The sequence below is a fragment of the Petaurus breviceps genome, unplaced genomic scaffold (assembly GCF_028583685.1).
Source record: "Petaurus breviceps papuanus isolate PSGF00001 unplaced genomic scaffold, PetGlider_PUasm1.0 37, whole genome shotgun sequence".
Lineage (NCBI taxonomy): Eukaryota > Metazoa > Chordata > Mammalia > Diprotodontia > Petauridae > Petaurus > Petaurus breviceps.
In genome coordinates this window covers 12,051,567-12,076,232 of record NW_027186296.1, presented here as the reverse complement: position 1 = coordinate 12,076,232, position 24,666 = coordinate 12,051,567, and the positions used below count along the sequence as shown (strand labels likewise).

Here is a 24,666-nt window from a genome sequence, read left to right as displayed (position 1 = left end):
TCTTCTTCCCTGGCTCTCAGCTTGGCACCTGCACTTCTTTAGCATCACACTTGTCTGGGAAGGAGCTCCAAGCAAGGAGGTGTAACATACTGCCATTGGGAGGCTCTCTAGAGTCCTATATTAGCCAGCCTTAGACTTTGCCTTGCCCAGGGGGGAAAAAAAAGCTGCCGTTCTTTTTCCTTTATTCCCCAAATGACGAATCAACCAGCTAAAAAACCAACAGGATCATTTGCATGTTATTTGCAAGTAAATTTTATTTTTAATGGCGCAGAAATCAGAGATTTGCCCCTTTCCCTAGTATCTCCCCAGGCCTTTCCCTCCTACCTCCAGTGTTTCTAAGTCTCTTTTCTCTTTCCTGGCCCGGTCCTAGTCTCAGCCCTCACTCCCTCTTCCCTCCAGCTGGGTAAAAAGTAGATGGGTCGATTTGCTCTAGAAAAATGAGTAGTTCAGTTCTACCTTCGTATCTCATGTAGAGTTTTATACAGGACAGATTTCCTTAAGGACGATTTTTATTCCCATACATGGCAAACACAGGGATCCCTAGCTGCTTACATAGGCTTTTTTTTTTTTTTTAATCCAGCGAAGTCAGTGGGACGGGCAAAGTTAGAGAAAATGAGTCTCCGAACTCAGAAGTCGAGGTCCATTCTTGAGCCTTCCCTTCATTACAGATAGGCTAGAATCTCCTTCCAGCCTGATCAAAGACGGGAAGGGGCCCCTCCACCCACTACTATTGTTTCTCCTGTGATGTAGCTAGCATCTGGTGAACACAGGAAAGCCACAATGCCTGCACATTCATGAGGCTCACCCAGCCTGGGAAACAAAAATGATCAGTAAGAATAATTACAGGTCACACATTAGCATTTTACATAAACTCACTAGATCATCAAGGTAGTTGTCAGAGGGAAGGAGAAATAGGTGATAAAATCAAGTGGCTTGGGTTTCTTGACCCAGCTCTTTCTAATCAACTGCCCAAAGCAAATAACATTTGTTTGTTAACAGATAGCAAATGTACTTCTGGGTACCAGCCTGCCCTGTTCCCTCTCCCTAATCTGTATCTGAAAGGGTTTTGTAAATAAATGCTTTTAAGAAATATATTACCACGACTACTACTGCTACTGCTGCTACTACTACTATTGAAGACAGTATGATATGTTGACTTGTACCTTGGAAGACTAGGTTCAAAAACAACCTTTGACCCACTGATGTAGTAATCTCTGTATGCTTCTAGCAACTCCCTAAGGTTTAGATATTAAATTATATGGACAGATGGCCATCTTCTTTGGTGGAGAGGGGTCCTTGTACCAGGAATTCTCCTATATTGATGAAATCACAGATCTTTCATGTGTTTATGTAATAATAATAATTCTACTAAAGTAGATTCCTCAGCCTGGTGACCCTGAGTTCTTTAAAAAGAATACAAACTCCAGGGGGTCTTACGGAGCTGGAACAGAATTCAAGTACAGAGTAGGTGACAGACGGTACATCTGTCCTCTGAGAACCAACCTCGCTAAATTCAGGCTCATCGACAGATTGGCCTAAAAGTGATGAATATTTTGGTTGCAGCAACTCTCAAAGATTTTTATATCACAGAGGAATTGTATTATGTCACTGAGGAATTGTAATAAGCATCACTGGAGGGTAAACCCATACTGATGAAATCATAAACTGCTGAAGAATTATAGGAGTAATACCATAATAAAATAATTTGGATTTTGTTTGGACTTGCCCTGTAAGTTCATTGATGCACAGAACTCCTAAAGTAAGGGAATCCCCTCTACCAAGGCAGACTGGCAAATACTCTGTAACTTACAGACTTGGAGAATTTCAAGGTCGAATTTTTTTGTTCAGAGGCAAACCAGTCAATATGGGATAGAGATAGCATTTGAACCCATATTTTCTTGACTCTAAGGATGACATTTTACTTTTACAACACACTGCTTTGCTGCTATAAAATGATGACTTACAAATTATAATCTTTAAGAAAACAATATAAAAAACCTAAAGTTTTGTGGTTGTTGAGTCATTTTTCAGTCATTTCTGACTCTTCATGACCCCATTTGGGGTTTCCTTGGAAAAGATACTGGAGTAGTTTGCCATTTCCTTGTCCAGCTCATTTTACAGGGGAGGAAACTGAGGCAAACAGGGTTAAGTGACTTGTCCAGGGTAACACAGATACTAAGTATCTGAAGCTGGATTTGAATTCACTGAAGATGAGCCTTTCTTACTACAGATCTTGCACTCTATCCACTGTGCTACCTATCTGCCCCTATAAATAAGGGGTAGTGGTAATTATTTGTATTACAAAGGCTCCTTCCCTTCACTAAAGATCACACAGAGCTTCCTTTAAATAGCAACATTCCCTAGTACTCTCAAAATGTGTTTTAATTTGGCTCAATTTAGTTTATAGGCAGTTTTTCATTCCAGAAATTCACTTATTATTTAGTTAGACACACCAATAACCACCATTACTATATGTTTATCTACTCCCCAAATATGTTTCATTCAACAAAATTCAACAAATATATTCATTCAACAAACATTTCTTAAGCACTTATTATGTGTCAAGTTTTGTGGAAGGCAAGGGAAAGAACCAAAGATACATAGGACATGATTCCTGCCTTCAAGGAGTTTATAATCTAGTGGAAGGGAGAGAATAGCTAAATATGATAAAAATTAGAATAGAATGGCATAAAAGTATTCCTTCGACAAACATTTATTAAAACACCTACTCCATGCTTGTTTGCAATGGCCTAAAATCCTTTAAATATTTGTGTATACTATCATCAGTGACTTGTGTTCAGCTCTGGGGGATGGTGCCACCACTTGCTTGATCTTCTGCGATACATCTGGGTTTTCTGTGTGACTATCCCCTTGCAGTACTTCTCCTTCCTCACCCAGTTACTCACCAAATGAAGACTCTTACCTGGATATCTTCATTGTTTTCTTAGCCTGGGTCTCATTAGCCTCATTTTCCCAGAACTGTTGGGAAAGGGGAGACACTGGCATGACATTGCTTTTTGCCCAAGAGGGGGAAACTGAGAGACATTGAGAGAAAGGGACTGGCTTTGGTTTTTACCAAAGTGATTTGGGATTAGAAGCCAGGTATAACATCACCTCATCCTTTTCCTCCCCTTACCTACTTATTCCCCTATATAAGTTATATAGGGGAATAATAGGTTCTCCTATTTTATATTCTTCTCTTGTGATTACTTTCTGGCTAGTCATTCCATTGGACCTAAGAAGGGTTACATGTATCATCTCTGAAGGAGAAACAGAAGACATGGGGATGGAGGCTTTGATCCTTGTTTTCACCCCATATATCACAAAAGAGAGGTGGGGAAGGGATAATATGGCAAGGGTGTATAGGGAAGGCCAGGTTATTAGATAAGAAATTGGGGAACTTAAGAAACTGATGGGGTCTCCTCCCCTGAATCCCCACAAGAAGATAGCTATCTCTCTGGAAAGGAGGAAGAACCTTAGTAGGAACTCCCAGTGGGTGAACCCTGAAGTTCCCCTTCCCTCTCTATCTTACCCATCCTTACCAAAGAGCTGAAGTTGGTCTTGATGAGGCCTGGTGCCAGGCAGTTCACTCTAATGCCCATTGGTTCCAACTCATAAGCAAAGTTCTTGGTGAGTGCCAGCAGGGCTGTTTTGCTGACATTATATGGGCCCAGGGACTAGATGGATGGAAAGGAAAAATGTGTTTTTTTGCTCCAGTTTCTATTAATTTCTGAATTTTCTAAGTGAGGAGTTAGATAGAATCCTTATACTCTCTTCCAACACAATATGAAATCATTGAGATGTACTGGAATAGGACTTGTGACTGAAATATGACTCTGGTAGTTCTTATCTTATTCAAAAAGACCAGGACAGGCAAAAGGGTAGTGGTGGTGGTGGTAGTGAGGAGGTAGTATTGATTATTAAGATGATATGGGGGCAGCATTCTTGGAAGATGGTGGAGTAGGTCAGAAATTTCCAGATTCTCCAGATTTCTTCCACAAACAGAAATTGCCAAAAAATCAATATAGAGCAGCAAAAATAAAGGAGCAAAGCAGGTATCCTCTTAAGACAACTTGAGAGGACCTCAGAAAAGACAAGACCTTGAGGAGCTGAGGTTTGGCTTGAGTGAAGTACAGACACCTCCAGGCTGGCTCCACTGAATCAACAAACAGTAGGCCCTAAGGGTGGTTCTGTAGGTAATCTTTCTAGGCCTCAAGAAATTTCACCTTATAAGAAGTTAAGGAGATGAATAGAATTTTAGAAAATTTAGATATGATAGACCTCTGAAGAAAACTGAATGGGGATAGAAAGGAACATACCTTTTTCTTAGGAGTATATGGCACCTACATGAAAATTGACCATGTATTAGGGCATAAAATCTCACATTTAAATGCTGAAAGGCAGAAATATTAAATGCATCCTTTTCAGATCATGATGCAATATAAATTACATGCAACAAAAGGCTATAGATTAAAAATTAATTGAAAACTAAATAATTTAATACTAAAGAATAAATGGGTCAAACAAAAAAATGATAGAAATAATCATTAATTTCGTCAAAGGGAATGGCAAATAATGAGACAGCACACCAAAATTTATGGGATGCAGCTAAAGCAGTACTTAGGAGAAATTTTATACCTCTAAATGCTTCCATGAATAAAACAGAGAAAAAGCATATCAATGAATTGGGCATGAAATCTAAAAAGCTAGAAGAACAAATTAAAAATTCCCAATTAAACACCAAATCAGAAATTCTGAAAATCAAAGGAGAGATTAATAAAATTGAAAGTAAGAAAACTATTGAATTAATAAAGATAAGAGCTGGTTTTATGGGGCAAAAAAACAATAAAAAAGATAAACCTCTGGTTAATTTGATTAAAAAAGAAGAAAACCAAATTATCAGTATCAAAAGGAAAAGAGTGAATTCATCACCAATAAAGAAGAAAATAAAGCAATAATTAGGAGCTATTTTGCCCAACTGTATTCCAATAAATCTGACAATCTAAGTGAATGGAAGAATATTTACAAAAATATAAGTTACCCAGATTAACAGAAGAGGGAATAAAATACTTAACCCCATTTTAGAAAAACAAATCATCAATGAACCCCCTAAGAAAAGATCTCCAGAGCCAGATGGATTTACAAGTGAATTCTACCAAACCTTTAAAGAACAATTAATTACAATACTTATAAACTATTTGGAAAAATAGGTGGAGTCCTACCAAATTCCCTTCATTACACAAATATGGTGCTGATACATCAGGAAGAGTCAAAACAAAGGAAGAAAATTGTAGACCAATTTTCCTAATGAATATTGATGCAAAAATTTTAAATGAAATATTAGCAAAGAGATTGTAGCAATATATCACAAGGCTCATCTACTATGACTAGGTAGGATTTATACCAGGAATGCAGGACTGATTCAATATTAGGAAAACTATTAGCATAATCGACCATATCAATAACAAACCCAACAGAAGTCATATAATTATCTCAATAGATGGAGTAAAAGCTTTTGACAAAATACAGCACCCATTCCTATTAAAAACATTAGAAAGCATAGGAATAAATGGTGCTTTCCTTAAAATGCTAAGTAGTATCTATCTAAAACCAAAGCAAGCATTATCTGTAATGATGATAAGCTAAAAGATCAGGGGTGAATCAAGGATGATCATTATCACTACTTATTCAATATGTTAGCTAGAAATGTCAGTTTTATAAATGAGAAGAAAAAGAAATCGAAGGAATTAGAAGAGGCAATGAGAAAACAAAACTCTTTGAAGATATGATAGCATACTCAAAGAATCCTAGAGAATCAATTGCTTGAAATAATGAACAACTTTAGCAAAGTCACAGGATATAAAATAAACCCATATAACCATCAGCATTTCTATATATTACCAACAAAACCCAGCAGCAAGATATAGAAAGATAATTTCCATTCAAAATAACTGTAGAATATATAAAATATTTGGAGATCTATTTGCCAAGACAAACCCAGGAACTATATGAACACAATTACAAAACACTTTTCACACAAATAAAGTCAAAGCTAAACAATTAGAAAAATATCAGTTGTTTATGGGTAGGTCCAGCTAATATAATAATGACAATTCTACCTAAATTAATTTACTTCTTCAATGCCATACCAATCAAACTACCAAAAATTATTTTATAGTGCTAGAATAATAAAATTCATCTGGAAGAACAAAAGGTCAAGTCAAGAATATCAAAACATCAAAGATGAATTAGAAGATCCAGGAGAAATATAAGGAAAACATCAAAGACTAATTATAAGGCACCCATTAAGGTCAAACTGTTTACTTAATATATATATGAAAATGTTATCCATAGTCTTAAAACTGTCATCATTACTAAGGCAGTCTGAAAGAAAGTGGGGCTGAGTTGTGTATGATGGGGTGATTCTATAAAACAAAACTGGGTAGGAAAAAAGTAAAAGGAAGTTTGTGAAAGGAAAAACTAATACAAAGGAAGCAGATTGGGGTGGAGGGTTGGTAATGTGGGAACTTTACTCTCATCTGGGCTGAAGAGGAAAAAAAGTGTATATCTGAAAGGATGTAGAAGTCTTCTGAACATGTAGAGAGAGAGATGAGAAGTAGAGCCATGGAGGCGGAGTAAAGGCAGGGACTCTCCTGACCCTTCCCCCAAACCCCTCCAAATATCTTTAAAAATGACTCTAAACAAATCCTAGAGCAGCAGAACCCACAAAAAGATGGAGTGAAACAATTTTACAGCTCAAGACAACTTGGAAGGCTGGCAGGAAAGGTCTGTCATACCAGGGTGAGAGAGAAGCATGATCCGGTGCAGGCCATGCTAGCACAGACTGGGCCTCACTGAATCAGTGGCAGCAGTGGCGGTTTCTAGACCTCTCAACCCACAGACAACAAAGACAACTTAGAAGGTCAGCAGGAAAGCTCGGGTCACAGAAAACTAGGAGCAGGCCTTGGGAGTGACTGAATCAGCAGTGGCAGTAGCTCTCAGCCCACAGACATTAAGGGGGCCGAACAACTGGTTAAAGGAGATTACAGAGGTATTTTTGCTAGCACTGAGGCAGGATTCTGTAGCTTTGCCCATACTCAGATCTGGGGCACAGTCCTGGGTGGCAGTCCCAAGGCAATGAGGAACACTACCATTTGAAAGAATTCATAGGTTGCCTCCAGAAAAACCCCAAGGATGGAAACTCCAAGACACTTAATAGTTAAATTTAACAATTCAAATCAGAAAGAACAAGTGATCAGGAGAAAGACTTTCAAATGCAAAGTAAAGGAAATTTGAATAAGACCATTCTTCACCCACCAGAAAAATCAGGAGGGAAGGAAATAATATGTTCTAAAGAGCAATGGAGCTTAGGATATAGCTCAGGGTAACCTATCCTGCAAATCTGAGCTTAAGCACAAATAAAAAAAGATTCATTCAATAATAAAGAGATATTTGTAAGATTTTAAAAAGAAAACCAGAACTGAAGAGATTATTTGCTCCTTGAACACCCCAGATAACAGAAATGCAGGAGGGATAAATGAATGCAATGAGCAAGGACAGCAACAGTAGCAGCATGATAGCGGAGAAATGAATAAGAAACTTTTTCTTAAATGTACACATAGAGACAGGGGTGAAGGAGGGAGTCTGGTGGGTATCACAGTGAAGAGGCAGGCTAGAAGCATTATGGACCAGAACCAGGTGACATCCTGCCTACAGGTGAATAAAGGATTTTTGTGGGTATACAATATAACATGGAAAGGTACATGAAAGAGGAGGAGGGAAGGAGGATAGAAAGAAATGTGATGTGTCTGGGTCAAAATGAAGGCTAGTAATGAGGGCAAGGTGACCCCTGTGGTCTCAGTAAGAGAAGAGAACTCAGAGGAGTGACTGAAAGGGGGCGGAGGGGAAGGAGACTTTGCTTTGGTGGTGGGAAGTGATTCTGCTGAGGAATGCATCTATGAGTGAAAAGAAAGTTTCTGTGAAAGGAGATGGGCAACTTGTGCTGGAAGTGGTCTGGAAGATCGGGTGCTATGAAGAAATGGAGGACTTGGAATATAAAATTCCAGGAGGCAAAGGATCTAGTATTATTGCCAAGAATAACTTATCCAGCAAAACTGAGTATGTTCCTACAGGGAAGAAAAGACATTTAATGAAACAGAATATTTTAAAGCATTCTTAATAAAAAGACCAAACCTGAGCAGAAAATTTGACACTGAATAGAGGCCTTAAGAGAAGCATAATAAGGTAAGCATGCAGGAGAAATCATAAGGGAATAAACAAAGTTAAACTGTTTACATTCTTATATGGTGAGACAATACATGTAAACCCCTCAGAACTTTATCATCTGAAGTATTATAATTACACAGAGAGCCTGGGTGTAGTTTTATTATTTTGGGATGATCTCAAAAGAATAATAGAAGGGTGGGGAAAAGTAATGCATTGGAAGAAGAGGGAAAGGAAGAGGAAGAATGGTGAAAATTACCTAACATAAATGAAGTGCCCAAGGAAGAGTTTATACAATATAAAAGACCATAGGGGTGAAGGGGGTGGGGAGTGGGCAATGCTTAAACTTCACTCTCATCTGAACTGGTTTAAGGAGGGAAGAATAAACATAAACACACAGCCAGGTATAGAAATTCATCTTAGCCAATAGGGAAGTAGGAGGGAAAGAGATTATTAAGAGGAGATGAGGAGAGGAGGGACAGTAGATTAACAGAGGCAGTGGTCAGAAGCAAAATAGACTCTAGATGAGAGGACAAGGTAAAAAAGAGAAGGATAAGTATAAGAAAATAAGATGGAGGGAAATACACAGTTAGCTATCATAACTGTAAATTTCAATGGGATAAACTCACCCACAAAATGGAAGATGATTACAGAATGGGTTAGAAACCAGAATCCAACAATATTTTGCTTATAAGAAATTCACTTGAAACAGAAAGATATACATAGAGGTAAAATAAGAGACTGCAGTATAATCTATTATGTTTTAGCTGAAGTAAAACCCAAAAGCAAGCATAATATATAATAGGGATACACTAGAACCTTTCTCAATCAATACAGGAGTGAAACAAGGATGCTCACTTCACTATATTTGATATAGTTCTGGAATTGCTAGCAACAACAATAAGACAAGAGAAAGAAAGCAAAGGTATTAATATAGGTAAAAAGGAGATACAATTATCCTTATTTGCTGAAGATATGATAGTATACTTAGAAAACCCTAGGGAATCTGCAAAGAGACTAATTGAGACAATTAATAGTTTCAGCAAAGTTATAGGTTACAAAATAAATCCTCAGAAATCAATAGCATTTCTATATAATAATTGCAAAACATCAAAAAGCAGTAAGAAATGCAAATCAACGCTGAGGTCTTACTTCATACCCTGCAAAATGGCAAAAATTACCAAAAAATGGCAATACTCAATGGAGGGGTTATGGAATGATAGGCACACTAATACATCATTGGTGGAGCTGTGAAATGGTAGAACCATTTTGGAAAGTAATTTGAAACTATGTAAATAAAGGGATGAAAATGTCCATATCCTTTGAACTAGAAACTCCATTACTGGAGTATATACCAAGGAAGCCATTGATAAAAAGAAAATAGCCATGTACTCCAAAAATATTTATAGGAGCATTTCTTGTGATAGCTAAGAATTAGAAACAAAGTAGAGTCACATCCATTTGGGAAACACATATAAATATATATATATATATATGTATATATGTGTTATATATTATATATAATATATATAAAATATATATTATATAATATATATTGTGGCACATGATTGTTATGGAACCTTACCGTGCTATAGTAAATAATGTGTGTGATGAACACAGGGGAGCATGGAATGATCTATATGAAGAGAGTGAAGTAAGCTAAGCCAAGAAAACAATATATACAATATACAGAAAGAGCAACTACACATCAAAGAAGATAATGTAACAAAATTATAAAAATCAAGCAGGACTTGAATAGAGAGATATTAGAAGACACCCCCAACTCACCCATTGTGGAGATGGGAGGTTTTCAAGTGTTGCACATTGCACAGGTTTTCAGATTTTTTCAATATATTGATCATATATTGATCAGTTATACTGATTTTTTTTGCTTTTTTTTTTTTGGAGGGGGGAAGGCAGGGCAATTGTGGTTAAGTGACTTGCCCAAGGTCACAAGGAGATTTTTTTCTTCTAAAAAAAACCTCATCACTAATTTTTTATGGGATGTCTTTCTAGGAGGGGTCAGAGAGGAATACTTTTGATAACTATGATGATGTAATAAACAGAAATCATCAATAAAAACTAACAACAACAACAAAGGCCATGGAGAACAGGAGTGCTAAAAGGGGACAGTTATCCCAATTTTTCAAAAGGAGAAGAGAGAAGAGTCTGCAAAATATAGAATAGTGGGCTTGACTTTGATAACTGGAAATTTCTAGAGCACATTATTAAAGGAATGGTTAGCATCTAGAATAGGAAGTATAGGTAACAAAGAAGATGGTTTCACCAAGAGCAAGTCAAATTAGACTAATCTACTTTCCTTTTCCAGGCATCGAGGTGGTAGAGTAGATTTAGCACTGGCATTAGGAGGGCCTGAGCTTAACTGTAGTATCATATACTTATAAGTTATGTGACCCTGTGCAAGTCATTTAGCCACTGCCTTACTCAGTTTCCTCATCTGTAAAATTGAATTATTCTATCCTTCCTACTTTTCAGATAGGGTATCTGTGTTTTGGTGTATTTTTATTTATTTTGTTAAATATTTCCCAATTACATTTTAATCTGGTTCAGGCTGCATTCAGGAGTATTGTGGGCTGCAGGGGGCCCACAGGACATATATTTGACACTCTTGGCCTAAAAAATGGGACAGTTAGGTAGCTTTGGAACTTGTTGAATGACTGGACCCAAAGGACAGTCATTAATGAGTTAGTGTAAATGTAAGTCTTTAGTGAGGGGCCCCAGGGATCTGTGTTCGGATGAACTTTCACTTAATTTACTTAGATAAAGGGATTAATGGCAAATCTATCAAGCTTGCACTTATTTAGACACTTAGAGTGGATAGCTAACATTAAATACCTGAGTAAAGATCCAAAACGTTCTCAACAGAGTTTACTGGGCTAAATAAAATAAGATATATCATATATATAATAAATATGATAATTTAATAGGGACAAACGCAAAGTCTTCCAGTCAGGCTCAAAATAACAAATTAACTTCTCCAGTATAAGATGAGTGGGTGACATCACTAGGCAGCATTTAATATGAAAGAGATCTGAAGGTCTTAGTGGGCTGCAAATGTAATATATATATAAACTGAGTGATGTAGCAGCAAAAAAGAAAAAAAAGGCTGATGTGATCTTAGACTGAATCAGGAGAAGCATAGGAGCTAGAGAGAGATCAAATAACATAGCCAATATAGAGCTGGTTTAGGAGTCAGGAAGAACTGAGTTTAAGTCCTGCCTTGGATCCCTTCCTGGCTGAAAGACCCTGGACATATCATTTAACTTCACAAAACTCTAGGTAACTCTCTCAATTAGTTTCTTTTTTTTTGGGGGGGGGGAGGGGAAGGAGGCAATTGGGGTGAAGTGACTTGCTGAGGGTTACACAGCTAGAAAGTATCTAAGGCCACATTTGAACTCAGGTCCTCCAGACTAGAGGGCCGTACTCTATCCACTGTATCACCCAGCTTCCCCTTCAGACAATGAGTTTCAGAGTAGGTGCTGTTCTGCATTGGTAGAGGGAAGCTTTCAAATACTGATGAAATTGCAGGTCCCATAAAAAAAGATAGTACTATAAGTTAGGGAGGGGATAGTGTTCTGGTCCGACCATATCTGGAATCCTGTGCTCAGTTCCGGATATAACATTTTAAGGACACTAACTAATAGGATAATGTCTAGAGGGAAGGGAATGAGAGTCATGGCCCAGGCAGGAGGGAGTCATACTAGTGCTTAGGAGGAAAGGAGGCCCCCTCCTAGATCTTGTCTCTCTTTAGTTAGGGTTCAAGTCAGTTAGGTTATTTCTCCTGAAAGAAAGAATATGGATATCTGATTCTGTAAAAGAACAATAGTTAAGATCTTAGGACTGGAGAAAGTTGGGTATCAAGAGAAGGAAGACAGACACTGAAGAGAGGAATGACTTACCTGAAAGGGCGTGAAGGCAGCAATCGAAGACACAATCACCACTGAGCCACCTCTGGAATAGACAATGAGACTGTTGTTGCATTCTCACATTAAAGAACCCCTACCCTTATCTTCCTTTCTTTTCAAATGCATGAGGGGTATCTTTCACTCACTCCCACTTTTAACTCCCGCCCCCCCCCACTACACAGGTCCCCTTTGACTCCTGTACCCTCGTTTCTTCATCTCTGGCACCACCAAATTCATTAGCAGAGCTGTGGCCTTCACATTAACATTCAGAATCTGAAATGGAGAGGAGGAAAATCAATTATTGGGAAGGCAGTGTGAAGAAAGACAGAGTGATAGGTCATTGGATTAGGGTTAGCTAAGGGTTGTGCTAAGCAAGCACATATCCCTGTTCTCCCTGTCTCTAGAGATAAGGTCAAGGCTGAACCCACCTTGATGGTCTTGTTTTGACCAGAACAGACCTGAACATCCAAGGCTACCATGGAATTTATCTGGCATCTCTGGGGGCCTTCTTACTGGCGATGTCATATATTAGTAGAATGTAAGCATCTTGAGGGAAGGGATTGCTTTCTTTTTGTCTTTCTCTGTCCCCAATGCCTATCATGGTACCTTATACATTGTAGGCACTTAACAGATGTTTGTTCATAGATTCATAGACTTAGAACTAGAGGGGATTTCAGAGGACATCCAGACCCTTCATTTTAGAGACAAAGAAGAGAATTTAAGTAGCTTGTTCAATATAACCTAGATAGTAAGTGAAAAAACTGGGACTTGAACCCAGGTTCTCTGACTCCAAATTCATAATGAATGAATGGAGTTGAGCTCTTCTGGGGCTACTCCATACAGAAGAACTGAACTCAGGGATGGCCCAGTCCAATTTTGTATACATGTCTGAGATTATTCTAACACCAATATGATCTTTGGGAATGGGAAGTGGGGTATTCTTGTGTTTTTCTGACCACATTTTCTGGAAAATGAGATCATGAGGGGGAAACACAGTGAGGGTAATTGGGATAATGGGTTCTGGCAAATGCTTCTAGGCTATTAATTTAAAACAAAAATATGCAATAGGTAGGATGGTATTGAAATGTTGAATTCGGAGCCAGAGGACCTGGGATTAAATCCCAGCTTTCCAACTTACTACTGGAATGACCTTGAACAAGTCACTAAACAAGTCACTCTCTTGACTTCAGTCTCCCCATCTGCAAAATGAAGAGGTTGGATTAGATAACCTCCAGCTCTATATAGTCATATGAAAATCTGGCACAAGTACTTGGCTCCCAAACTGATTTAAAAACTGTCTTGAGCAGATGTTGCATATTAAATTAGTCTCCTTATCTCAAAGAAGATTATAACCAAGTTCAGGAACTAAGTCATCGAAAAAACACAATTTCATACTTATGGAACAGCCGTGTTTTCTTTTAGTTTACCTCAACTACAGCGTGAGGAAATCACTGAAAGTCAGAGCAAGAGGCAAAACTGTGGGGAGATTATGAACAATTTAGCATCTCTAATTCTGGTGGGAATGTTAATTCTATTACACAAACAGAAATCTTTTATTAAAAAGCTTGTAATTGCAGAAAAGTAGGTATGTGGAATTTATCGCAGAAATATTATTGGAATTATATGCATTAATATAACATGCAAAGATGGCTGGCACGGGCTTGGCCATAGATGTCTGTGCTTTACTTGAATGTACTAACCTTCCTAAATGTAAAAGAAGAAATTTTCTTTTTTCTTCATTCATTTATTTGTCTATTTTTACAAATGGCATAATATTCTAAAGTGATAGAATTTGGATCATCTTAGCAGAAATGACAGTTATTTCACAAGTTATCAAAAAGTATGTTCATTTCTGGTAACTGAAGGGGAGAACTATGGGTCTCTTAGTTGAATGGTAGATTATATGTTGTTGTTATATTATCTTCCAAATGAGGCATTTGGGGTATTGCATAGTGTGTTGGGTTTGGAGTTTGCAGCATCTGAATTCAAATCTACCCTCTGATACTTACTGCATGATCCTGGGCAAGTCCTTAGCCTGTCTCTCAGGTATCTCCTTAGGACTTATCTTCTAAGTCAACCCTACATCTGTGGAAGGATTCCCTATACAGGGAATCTCCTACTCTGACGAAATGCAAAATTCCTTTATTTTGTAATCTCTCTCATATATGTCTCTGATGGGTGTGGAGCAGGTAGTTTGTCTACAGAAGGAAGTTGAGGTCAAGTTGGGGGAGGTAGGTACAGGAAGTCAGGGACAGACAAATGGAAAGGGAAGAACCTGAAGAATAATATGTAGGACACACAGGGGTAGTGAGGGTTTCCAGGGTAACGTTTGGTCTTCTGAACCTTAGATGAGCCATTGCTTCTGAAGAGAACTAAATTTTTCCTTAGACCATTTTCAAGGCTCACCTCTTTGGTGCTTTAACCCTTTCTCACCTTGTCCCATATCTCCTCACTGACATCCACCAGGTTACCAAAGAAGGGGTTGACAGCAGCATTGGAGACCAGAATGTCAATACCTCCATGGCGGGCTATAGCCTGGGGAAAGAAATATGGTCAGAGCCACTGAAAAGGGTAAAGTTAGGGATGCTCAAGTGGAAACTCCCTTCACCAATGGAGATCAGCTACTCATTATCCAATTAATTATTGTATTAGTGAGTTATCTATGATAACAAGAAGTTACATGGCTTTTTTATGTTCACATAGCCAGTATGTGTCAGAGACAGGACTGGAACACAGGTCTTCCTAACTCCAAGGCCAGTCATTTATCCACTGTACCATAGCGCCTCACCCTTAATACTCTTCCCTTAAATTTTGTGAAATTACACAAAAGTACTTTGTTAAACTATGATATAGAGTTCATAATTGTCACATTTTTTAGCTTCTCCTTTGCCTCCTTGACATTTTATGGGTTTCATTTATGGCCAGGATTTGGTACATGTGCAGACATCATTAACTTGCTCAGGTGATGCCATTTTTTCAAGTCCACATTTTATTCCAATTAATATTTACAGTTATATAAAACCACATATATATTAATCACATTCAAATGTGATATATCCATTCAATCACATTCCTTCCCTCCCCTACCTACTGAAAAGATTTTTTTTTTGAGAAGGGAAGGCAAAGGCAATTGGCATTAAGTGACTTACTCAAGGTCACACAGCTAGTAAGTACATCAGGTGTCTGAGGCTGGATTTGAACTCAGGTCTTCCTGACTCCAGGGCTGGTGCTCTATTCACTATACCACCTAGCTGCCTCCAAAGAATTTTTAGAAGTGATTGCAATAAAGCCTGTCTAGGAATTTGTATGTAGGGAAATAGTCCTGCAATCCATGTCATTCACTCACAGAAGCATCTTGGGCCTATTAAAAATATTATATGCAAAGGCCAGCTGATAAGGCAGCCATTCTTTTTTTTTTTTTTAAAGCAATTGGGGTTAAGTAACTTGCTCAAGGTTACACGGCCAGTTATTTCTGGGTGTGGTGCCTTATAAGTATCTGAGCCTGGATTTGATCCAGGTCATCCCTACACTGGAGCTGGTGCTCTTACTTGCTAAGCCACCTGGCCACCACAGCCATTCTTAAAGAGAATATTAGATAGTCTTTCTAAATAGGTTTCACTACATTAACATCAAAGAGCATTGTGTCAAGTGGTGTTGTGTTTTCATGTAAAGATTGTATGAAGGGAAAACATACACACACAGCCACACAAACACAAGACACTAAATCACTATAATGATTTTCCTGACTAGCTTTTTTTTTTTTTTAAGCAATCGGGGTTAAGTAACTTGCTCAAGGTTACCCGGCCAGTTATTTCTGGGTGTGGTGCTGAGTGTCTGAGCCCGGGATTCGATCTCCAGGTCGTCCCAACACTGGAGCCGGTGCTCTTACTCGCTGAGCCACCTGGCCGCCCCATGACTAGCTTTTATAGTATAGATTAAATGCTATTACACCTTGCTTCTTGGAGCCATGATCACATGTAAAGGAAATACCTTGGATAGACTGTGAAGCATGTGTAGACATTCTGGAACTGGTTCTGGTTGGTTAACTGAGTGGTAAAGAGGAGGCTTTTTTTTTTTTTTAAGCAATTGGGGTTTTTTACACAGCCAGGTGTTTCTGGGTGGGTGCTAAGTGTCTGAGCCCGGATTGGATCCCAGGTCATCCCGACTCTAGGGCTGGTGCTCTTACTCGAGGCTTTTTTTTTTTTTGACTCATTTAGTGATTCCTTTGCTCATGGCAACTGGTAGAAAACTGCTGAGATGGTAGAAACTATGGGGTCCTCTCCCTTCTGAGACAATATGGCTCTACAAGAGGGTGTTGGTCCTTGACCTCTGTTTGTTCCTTCTCATTCTAGGTGAAGGAAGTTGGAGTCTCTATGAGCTTGAGAATTTCTAAAGGTCCAGAGGATGACGCAGCACCCCTGAATTCTACACTCCAGAGGATGTTTGGGTGATCATTGCAGCATTGATTACCCAAGGAGTGGCCTTTGGGACCTCAGCCCAGTGGTGCTGACCCATGACTCACCTTTGGACCAGAACTCAGAGGGACCAAGACTATATGGGAACTGAGTTAGAGCCTATTCTCCCTGATGACCAAGGCAGTACAGGACAGGGCACTGGACTGGCAGTAGGAAAACTTAGGTTCAAATCTTACCTTAGACATTTATTAGCTGTGTGACCTCTGGCAAGACACTTAACCTTTCTGTGTATCAGTTTCCTCATTTGTAAAAATGAGAGGCTGTACTTGATGGTCTTTAAGGTCCTATCCAGCTCTAAATTTATGATCGCCATGAGATTTAGCTCAGCTCAAAATTATGGAGCATTTTAAAATACAGTCATTAATAACTGTTGTTTTCTGAATTTACTAAAGATTTAGACTTCATGGAAAAATATATATTAATGATAAAGCATGCTGATTGTTCTATCTGCTATTCACGTGGGAATATTTAACTTTTTTTCAGCAGTTTACCACTAGCCACCTGTTGGTAATTATGTGGGCATAGTACCCAGAAAATAAAAACCACTGAAGGTCTAGTCCTGGGAACACAAAGCTATAACGTAGCAGCAGATGTCACAAGCTTCCCTTCATCTTTTCCTCTGAACAATTACAGCTCTCGTAGACTACATCTAAAATTCAGCACTTAATGACATAATGTGTGGGGGTCTTTGTGATTATTTTAGGCGAGGCTCATCTATCCAACTAGGGCCATGCATTCTTCTTTATATCCCAACAGTGCCTGGAGGATGGAAGCATTACATGATGCCTACTATGTGCTAGGCACTGTGCTAAGTGCTTTATGAATATTATTTCATTTGGGCCTCACAGAAACCCTGCAAGGTAGGTGCTATTATTATCCCCATTTTACAGTTGAAGGAACTGAGGCAAACAGAGGTTAAGTGACATGGCCAGTGTTACATAGCTAGTAACTGTCTGAGGCCAAATATGAACTCAGATCTTTCTGATTCCAGACCCTGTGCTCCATCTATGTGCTTTCTAGCTGCCTCCGATGGTGTCTGAAACAGTACGGAGCACAGAGGAGGTAGCGGGACAATGAGGTATAGGAGACAGCATGCTGCATTGGGAATAAAGAAGGTCGTGGTTCAAGTCCCTCTTTTGACAATTATGATTTAGCTCCGTGACTCCAGGGAAATCACTTGATCTGAGAGCCTCAGTTGACTTATCTTTAAAATGGGCATAATACTACCCATTATTAAAATATACCTCAGGGTTATTGCAAAGCTCAAATGATGCAAAGTATGTATTTTGCAAACTTTTAAGTGTCACATAAATGTCAATTACTACTACTTATATTATTATGCTTATATATAATTATTATATATTGTCATGTAACATATAAGTGCATCATTATATTTATATATAATATTACTTATTATAAGCAGCTAGGTAGCACAGTGGATAGAGCTCTGGACCTGAAGTTAGGAAGATCTGAGTTCAAATTCAGTCTTAGATACTTCCTCATTTTTCCCTCTTAGAATCTCTGATTTCCTTCAAGATTTAGTTCAAATGGCAACTTCAGCAGGAAGCCTTTGAATTCTATCCTCATCCTAACTGTCCCATATACCTGTTTATGGACTTCTTGTCTTCTGCATTGGAATGTAAACTCCTTGGAGGCAGGAATTGTCTTTGCTTTTTCTTTGTAACCCCAGAATATAGTAAAGTACTTAATAAATGTTTGTTGATTGGTTTATTGATTTAGGCTAGGGCTACAGATAAGGTTATCAGGCAGAATCTGATAAGATTTTTTTGGAGGCAAAGGTCATTGGAGTAAAGGGAGCAGGCCCTGGGAGATTTTTCTTAATTGTGATACCGTGTTTCCCCGATAATAAGACCTATCCCAAAAATAAGCCCTCCCCTTACTGTGTAAGATTCCTCTAAAATAAGCCCTCCCCCGAAAATAAGCCCTATTGAGATTGCTACTGTAGTGAAGGTGATCCCCTGCGCTACACGCTACATTACGGTACCCTCTGTATGCACCGTCCCCCGTCCCCCGAAACGCACGCCGTGCTCCGAGCTGCATCCAATCAGAGCTGCAGCAGTGAGCGCGTCATCCTGTTCTTCCCCAGTGATTTGCTTATTGAATAAAGGTACATTTTTTTCTTCACATTTACCTGTTTATTAAAATTGCTGTCAATGTTCATTAAAATAAGCCCTCCCCTGAAAATAAGCCCTCTGGTGTTTTTCTGTCCAAAAAAATTAATAAGACAATGTCTTATTATTGGGGAAACACGGTAGTAAGTAGTATACAAACTGTAGTCTGTCACCCATGCATACACAGACCTCTAGTGCCTTCTAAATATCCTTAGAATCAAATACCAACACTTCTTGGCACACATCTGCAGAACTGTTCTCTGAGCGGCTAAAACTGGTATCTGCCTTCATCTCATTTTCCACCTTAGTGCCTTCACCAGTCAAAGGTAACTCTCTGGGCTCTCTCTAGTTCTTTATCTCATACCTTTGCCAAAATGGTCTCATACCCATGGCACAATCTCCCTCTTCCTATCTACCAAACTGTCTTTCTCCCCTTCTTTTAAATAAAAATCTAAGGCTCTACTCCAAGAATCCCTCTCATTAGGTGCATTGACTTTCTAATCTGTTAGGCTCTGCATTCTACTGCAGGGAGGAAAAGTTCCCTAAGAGGGGAGGTTGAAAGGAGGTACTCTTGCCGCATCCCCCATGTTCTGCCCCATAACTGGACAGCTAAGTCAGCAGTTTCCAACTGTGGTTGGAAATAGTGGGGTTTTTGTTTGACAAACCCCTTTCAACAATAATAACAACAAAATATGTTGTGAACACCCAGGGTAATTTAATATACAACTCAAAATATTCTGCAAGTATTTACTGTTGAAGGTTCTGTTAAAGAATTTTAGTACAAATCCCTTAGATCATAGTCATGAACCCCTTACGGCTCCACTAAATGGGATCCACTTGTCTGAGTACCAAATACCAAGTTTTAGACACTTTACTCTAAAGGCCCAAAGTAGACCAGTATTACAATGGGTGCCTGGGGTCTACCCCTTTGAGAACATGACATGTTATGGTAGAATGTAAGCAGGCAACGTGTGATAGGCATTCTATCTCTTAAAAAATATATCTGCTTTGGGGTGTTGGGGAAGGAAGAGCTGTCCTCTTCAGATCTCCATGAGCAGGGGCACCAATTTATAAGTTGGGAAATCTTTTTTTGTTGTTCTTTTTGAAAATGTATATTTATGAAATAAAACAAGAATTTCTATAACCTAGCAGAATAAAAAAAAGATGACTGCACATGAAATTGCAAATCTATTTTACAACTTGCTATTCCTCTTAAATATATAATAAAACTAAAAGTGGGCTGTGAGTGCATTTGTATGTCCATTTTTATGTTGAGAATACGCTTATATGCCTTATCTGCTCTATTAGAGGGAAAATTCTTTGAGAACTAGGAATAGTGTCTAGATAGGTCCTAGGCCTCTGATATATTTGTTCCACTGGCAAGATTCTAGATCAGGGCTTCTTAACCTTTTTGGCATTATGGATCCCTCTGGCAATCTGGTGAAACCTGTGGATCTTTGTCAACAAGATGTGCTTAAATGCATAAAATAAAATACTTAGGCTTGCAAAGGAAGTCAATTATACTGAAATAGTTGTAAAAACAAACAAATAAACATAAACAACCCAGAGAATTTGCCTGTCTCCTCACCTTCCTCCAACCCCACAGGAGTCAGGTTACTGCTCCAAAGCAAATCTAAAGTCTGTATCCTCTGGGCAAGGGCAAGTCATCCTGAAGATGTGCCCTGTACTTACTATATGGTATATAGTAGTAGACTAGGCAGCTAGATGGCTCAGTGGACATAGTACTGGGCCTAGAGTCAGGAGGATCTGAGTTTAAATCTGACCTCAGACATTTACTTGCTGTGTGCCCCTGGGTAATTCACTTAACCCTGTTTGCCTCAGTTTCCTTGTCTATAAAATGAGCTGGAGAAGGAAATGGCAAACCACTCCAGTATCTGCTAAGAAAACCATATGGACAGTATGGTTCACGGGGACATGACTGAACAAAAATAACAAAATATAGTAGACTGGGAGTCAGGGCGCTTGTATTCTATCCTCTAACTCTTCCACTCACTATGAACCCTTGGATAAATCACTTAACTTCTCTGGGACCTAGTTTCCACATCTGTAAAATAAAGGAGTTGGACTAGATCAGAGTTGTTAAATCTGTGGCCAGCTACACTCCCCAGTGTAACCTGAACCAGAGTTAAATGTAATTGGGAAATATTTAACAAAATAAAGAAAATTACAATAAAACCTAGATGAGATTACTTTTTAGAACTAAACCAATATGCAGCCACAGGGGTCTTTATGTACAGGTTAGTGACTTGACACTATGGGACTAGATGATCTCTAAACTCTCAATAAGTTCTCAATATCTGTGAACCTTTGGGAAGGGAACTGGGCCTAGGGGGCCTTTCGATGCTTTTTGACTGACTGATGAAAAACACTATGCAAATGAGCACTCTTACATGGAGGGAAGGCATTTAAGTCTCATTCCTTATGTAATAAATAGGACAGTGATACTAAGTAATTAATAATAAGTAATACATTAATTCTAATTGGACTTAAGAAAGGAAAAGGGATCCTTTCCCCTTCCAAATGGCCTTGTGTCTTTGCTGCTCACTGTGGCCACGAGTTGTTTGCGATCCTCTGTCTTTGCCACATGGCACACGATGCCCGTCACACTCAGCCCCTCCTTCTGGAGCGCTGCCACAGCTCGATCCACATTCTGTTGCTTTCGGCTGCTCACGATCACATGGGCCCCATCACGGGCCAGACGCTGAGCGATGGCAAAGCCGATCCTGGGGATAGAGACAGGAAGATGCTGCTGTAGTCCCAAACCAACCCAGCCAAGTCCCTTGGCTTTGTTCCAGTCTGAGCCTAAGATAATAACTGGAGTTATGGTTCACTGGATCCTGCACAGAGAGTGGACTTTGTAGCCTATAGGAGGCTGTAAGGAATGAGGAGAGAGGCAGTAAACTGAGGGTAGGGCATAGCCTAATCATGAGATTTTTGGTCACATAGATTCCCTTTCCCCCAAATATTTTCTGAGCCAGCTGGAAATGTCATTCATTTGTTGGGGTTAAGTCTTGCCCTTCAGGAATCCCTTTCCTTCTATACTAGGTGTCCATGGACTATCTAAGGCATTCTTAGATAGACTTCAGGAGATCCTTGAACCTCCTGAAATTAAAAAAACAAAAACAAAAACCAACAGGTAAAATATGGGGAAAAGTACCCCCTTTATTTCCACTAACCTAAATTACTACTAAAATTTAGCATTTCTCTTATTTGAAAAATGTTATTTTGAGAAGGGGTCCATGGGCTTGGCCAGGCTGCCAAAGGGATCCATGACACAAAAAATGCTTAGACCCCTACTCTGTACAGAATCCAGGGTTAATACATCATCTCCTTATTTCTGCTGCAGGGTACCTGCTGTGTGGGAAAGAAGAATGGAGAACTGAGCTCAGTAGCTGAAAATAAGGCACACAGCTTTCAGGCTACATCTGTGATACCTGTCATCATTGTCTAGATTCCTTTTTAGATTGTCTCTGGTCATGCTCAGGACTTGAATGAAGACCCACACAGATACCTGGGAAACATCCCATACACAAGGGACCCAGAGTCCCTCTCGAAGTGGGTTGGTAGCAAGGAACTACACATAATAAGACAGAAGGAAAATGGAAGGAGCTTGGGACCACCACAGATAAGTCACCACTTATGAGAACTCTACTTGGCATTTCACAACCCCATGTGCCTCCAGTCAGCAAACAGACTCAGAGACTGGCCAATCATATATATCTTCACTGTTTTCTTGGACTCCCTTCAATAACTCCATAATGCTTATTTCATCCATTAAATCCCCAAATGTAGATCTAATCAGTCTTCAACTGAACTCTGATGTTATCCACAGCCTCAGGAAGGTAGAAGTAGCATCTGATAGCTTGGGAACATGGGTGCTGAAGGGAGGGGAGCAGGTAGCCCCTAAGTGGGGCATTTCAATGGGGAACTCCTGCCACTTGGATGGAAAGGGGGAGAGGAAAATGGCAAAGGAAGGTGAGTATCAGATATGAGGAATAGGCAAGGTGGGATAGTTTTTAATATTTTTTTACATATGCACATATTTTAAACATGTTACAGTGAAGGCCTGTTGCTTCTGGGGGATAGTACCATGCAGGGTATACAATTTTCAAACCTTGCCTTGGGGTGTTTGAATTTCTTAGCTTGAGGAGTACTTGGTATAGGCAGTGTTTGGCACTGTTTAGTTATTTTAGGGAGAAAAATTATTTTTTCACATCAGAGGTGGCAATAAAGGTCAGATGTGGAGGGGCTATAATAATAAAATAATAATTAGCCTTTATATAGCATTTTATGGTTTGCAAATAGTTCTATGTTATCTCTTCACAACAGTCTTGTGAGATAGGTGTTATTATGCCCATTTTATAAATAAGGAAACTGAGGATGACAAAAATGAAATGACTTACTTGGGGTCACACAGTTAGTTAGAACCGCAGGCAGTTTTCAAACTCAGTTTTCCTGATTTCAAGTTCATTATCTATTATATCACTTAGCTACATTTGGGGTGCCTAGAGATTGTAATGGAAAGGCAGCATGAGAAATGGAAATTAGGGATAGGATTCGGTTTCTGGGGTTTGCAGTGGATTGTGTGTATGGGAAGGGCTACTTATCAAGCAGTTGACAAACACGTATTAAGTACCCACTACATGTATTAAATCTCTACACTGTGCTGGGTGCTGAAGATGCTAAGAGGAAAGACTGTACCTGCCCTTGGGGGGGTCTCTTGGCATCCTCAGCTTACTTTCTAGTAGCTTACCTTCTGTCAGCAAAGAGGGCGAAAACAGGAGGTCTCTGGCAGGAGACTGAAGGTCTCGGAAAGGAAGTGACAGTTAATAGGTAAAAAGGGCAAGAGAGTAGGAGGGGAAGGATTAGAATTATTAACATCTTGCAGGAAGGCTGTGGATGGGGCATAGAGGAACCAGGAACAGACCTGAGTTCCAGTCCTACCCCTAGCTGTGACCATGGGTAAGTCAGCTACTCAGTACATTCATCTAATAACGTTCCCCCTTCTGCCTGGTATACCCCAATAAACTACACCCTTTTATAAGCCCCAGTTTAAAGACCAACTTCCGTAGGCTATCCTGTAGAAGGGGAGGCTCTTCCGGTTCTTGGTTTCCTGGGACTTGCTGGGAAGACACTCACTCACCCATTAGTGGAGGCAGTCACCAGGGCTACTTTGTTCTGAAGCAGCCCCTGATTGCTTCTGGAAACTCCAGCAGCCTTGGAGCTCATGTTGACAAATTTCAGGCTCTGAAAGGAGGTAGTTTGCAAGAGGGCTCTAAGCATGTCGTGGTGGTCGGGAAACTGACGACTTTCTCACCACGAAAAGGTATAAAAAGACCAGCCTCCCAACCCTAGGTGGGCTGGCCTACTTTGGTTTGGGCCCCTCCCCTTACTTCCCAGGCTTCAAAGTTAAAGTGTCAGGCTAGCAGTAGTGGAGGGGGAGAAGGGAAAGGAGGTACTTAGCCGGAAGTAGCAGGCCATGGGCTCCCTCTGCTGGTACATTGCGGAACCGAGCTGGAGTCTTGCCACCACTTGGCTGGAGTTCTACTCTGGGTCCCTCCCCCTCTGCTTGCTGTCTATAGATTCACTCTGTTCTGGAATAGACACTTCTAATTCCAATCTGATTCAATTAATTTTGTTTCAAAAAGCATTTAGGTATTGAGGATAGAAAGAAAAAAGTGGTATAATTTTCACCCTCAAGGAGTTTACATTCACCCTACTGGGAGTGGGGTGGAATTAGTGATGAGGGTAAGGGAGAGGTCAAGAAAAAATTTTTCAGGAAAATTTTGAGGAGGGAGAGAACACTGTGTGTAGGGAAGAGGGATCAGGGAAGATGTTGCACAGAGGAGTAGGCATCTGGCCTTGGCCCTGACAGAAGATTAGAAAGGA

General features: G+C 39.5%; 1 protein-coding gene across 2 annotated transcripts; it reads right to left on the bottom strand.

The window, feature by feature from the left end:
* Positions 1 to 236: 236 nt before the first annotated feature.
* Positions 237 to 24,232, bottom strand: LOC138168911 (dehydrogenase/reductase SDR family member 4-like). 2 transcript variants are annotated; one of them, XM_069097895.1, is made up of 8 exons: positions 23,921 to 24,221; positions 21,323 to 21,500; positions 14,583 to 14,684; positions 12,352 to 12,422; positions 12,144 to 12,195; positions 3,543 to 3,677; positions 2,924 to 2,979; positions 237 to 810 (listed from the first exon to the last, which is right to left on the bottom strand). In XM_069097895.1, the coding sequence occupies exons 1-8, from the start codon at positions 24,058 to 24,060 to the stop codon at positions 696 to 698; spliced, it is 849 nt and encodes a 282-aa protein (XP_068953996.1). In that variant the 5' UTR covers positions 24,061 to 24,221; the 3' UTR covers positions 237 to 695. The 2 variants fall into 2 exon arrangements, with proteins under 2 accessions (XP_068953996.1, XP_068953997.1); XM_069097896.1 differs by lacking the exons at positions 237 to 810; positions 2,924 to 2,979 and having other exon boundaries at positions 3,607 to 4,343; positions 23,921 to 24,232.
* Positions 24,233 to 24,666: the final 434 nt, after the last annotated feature.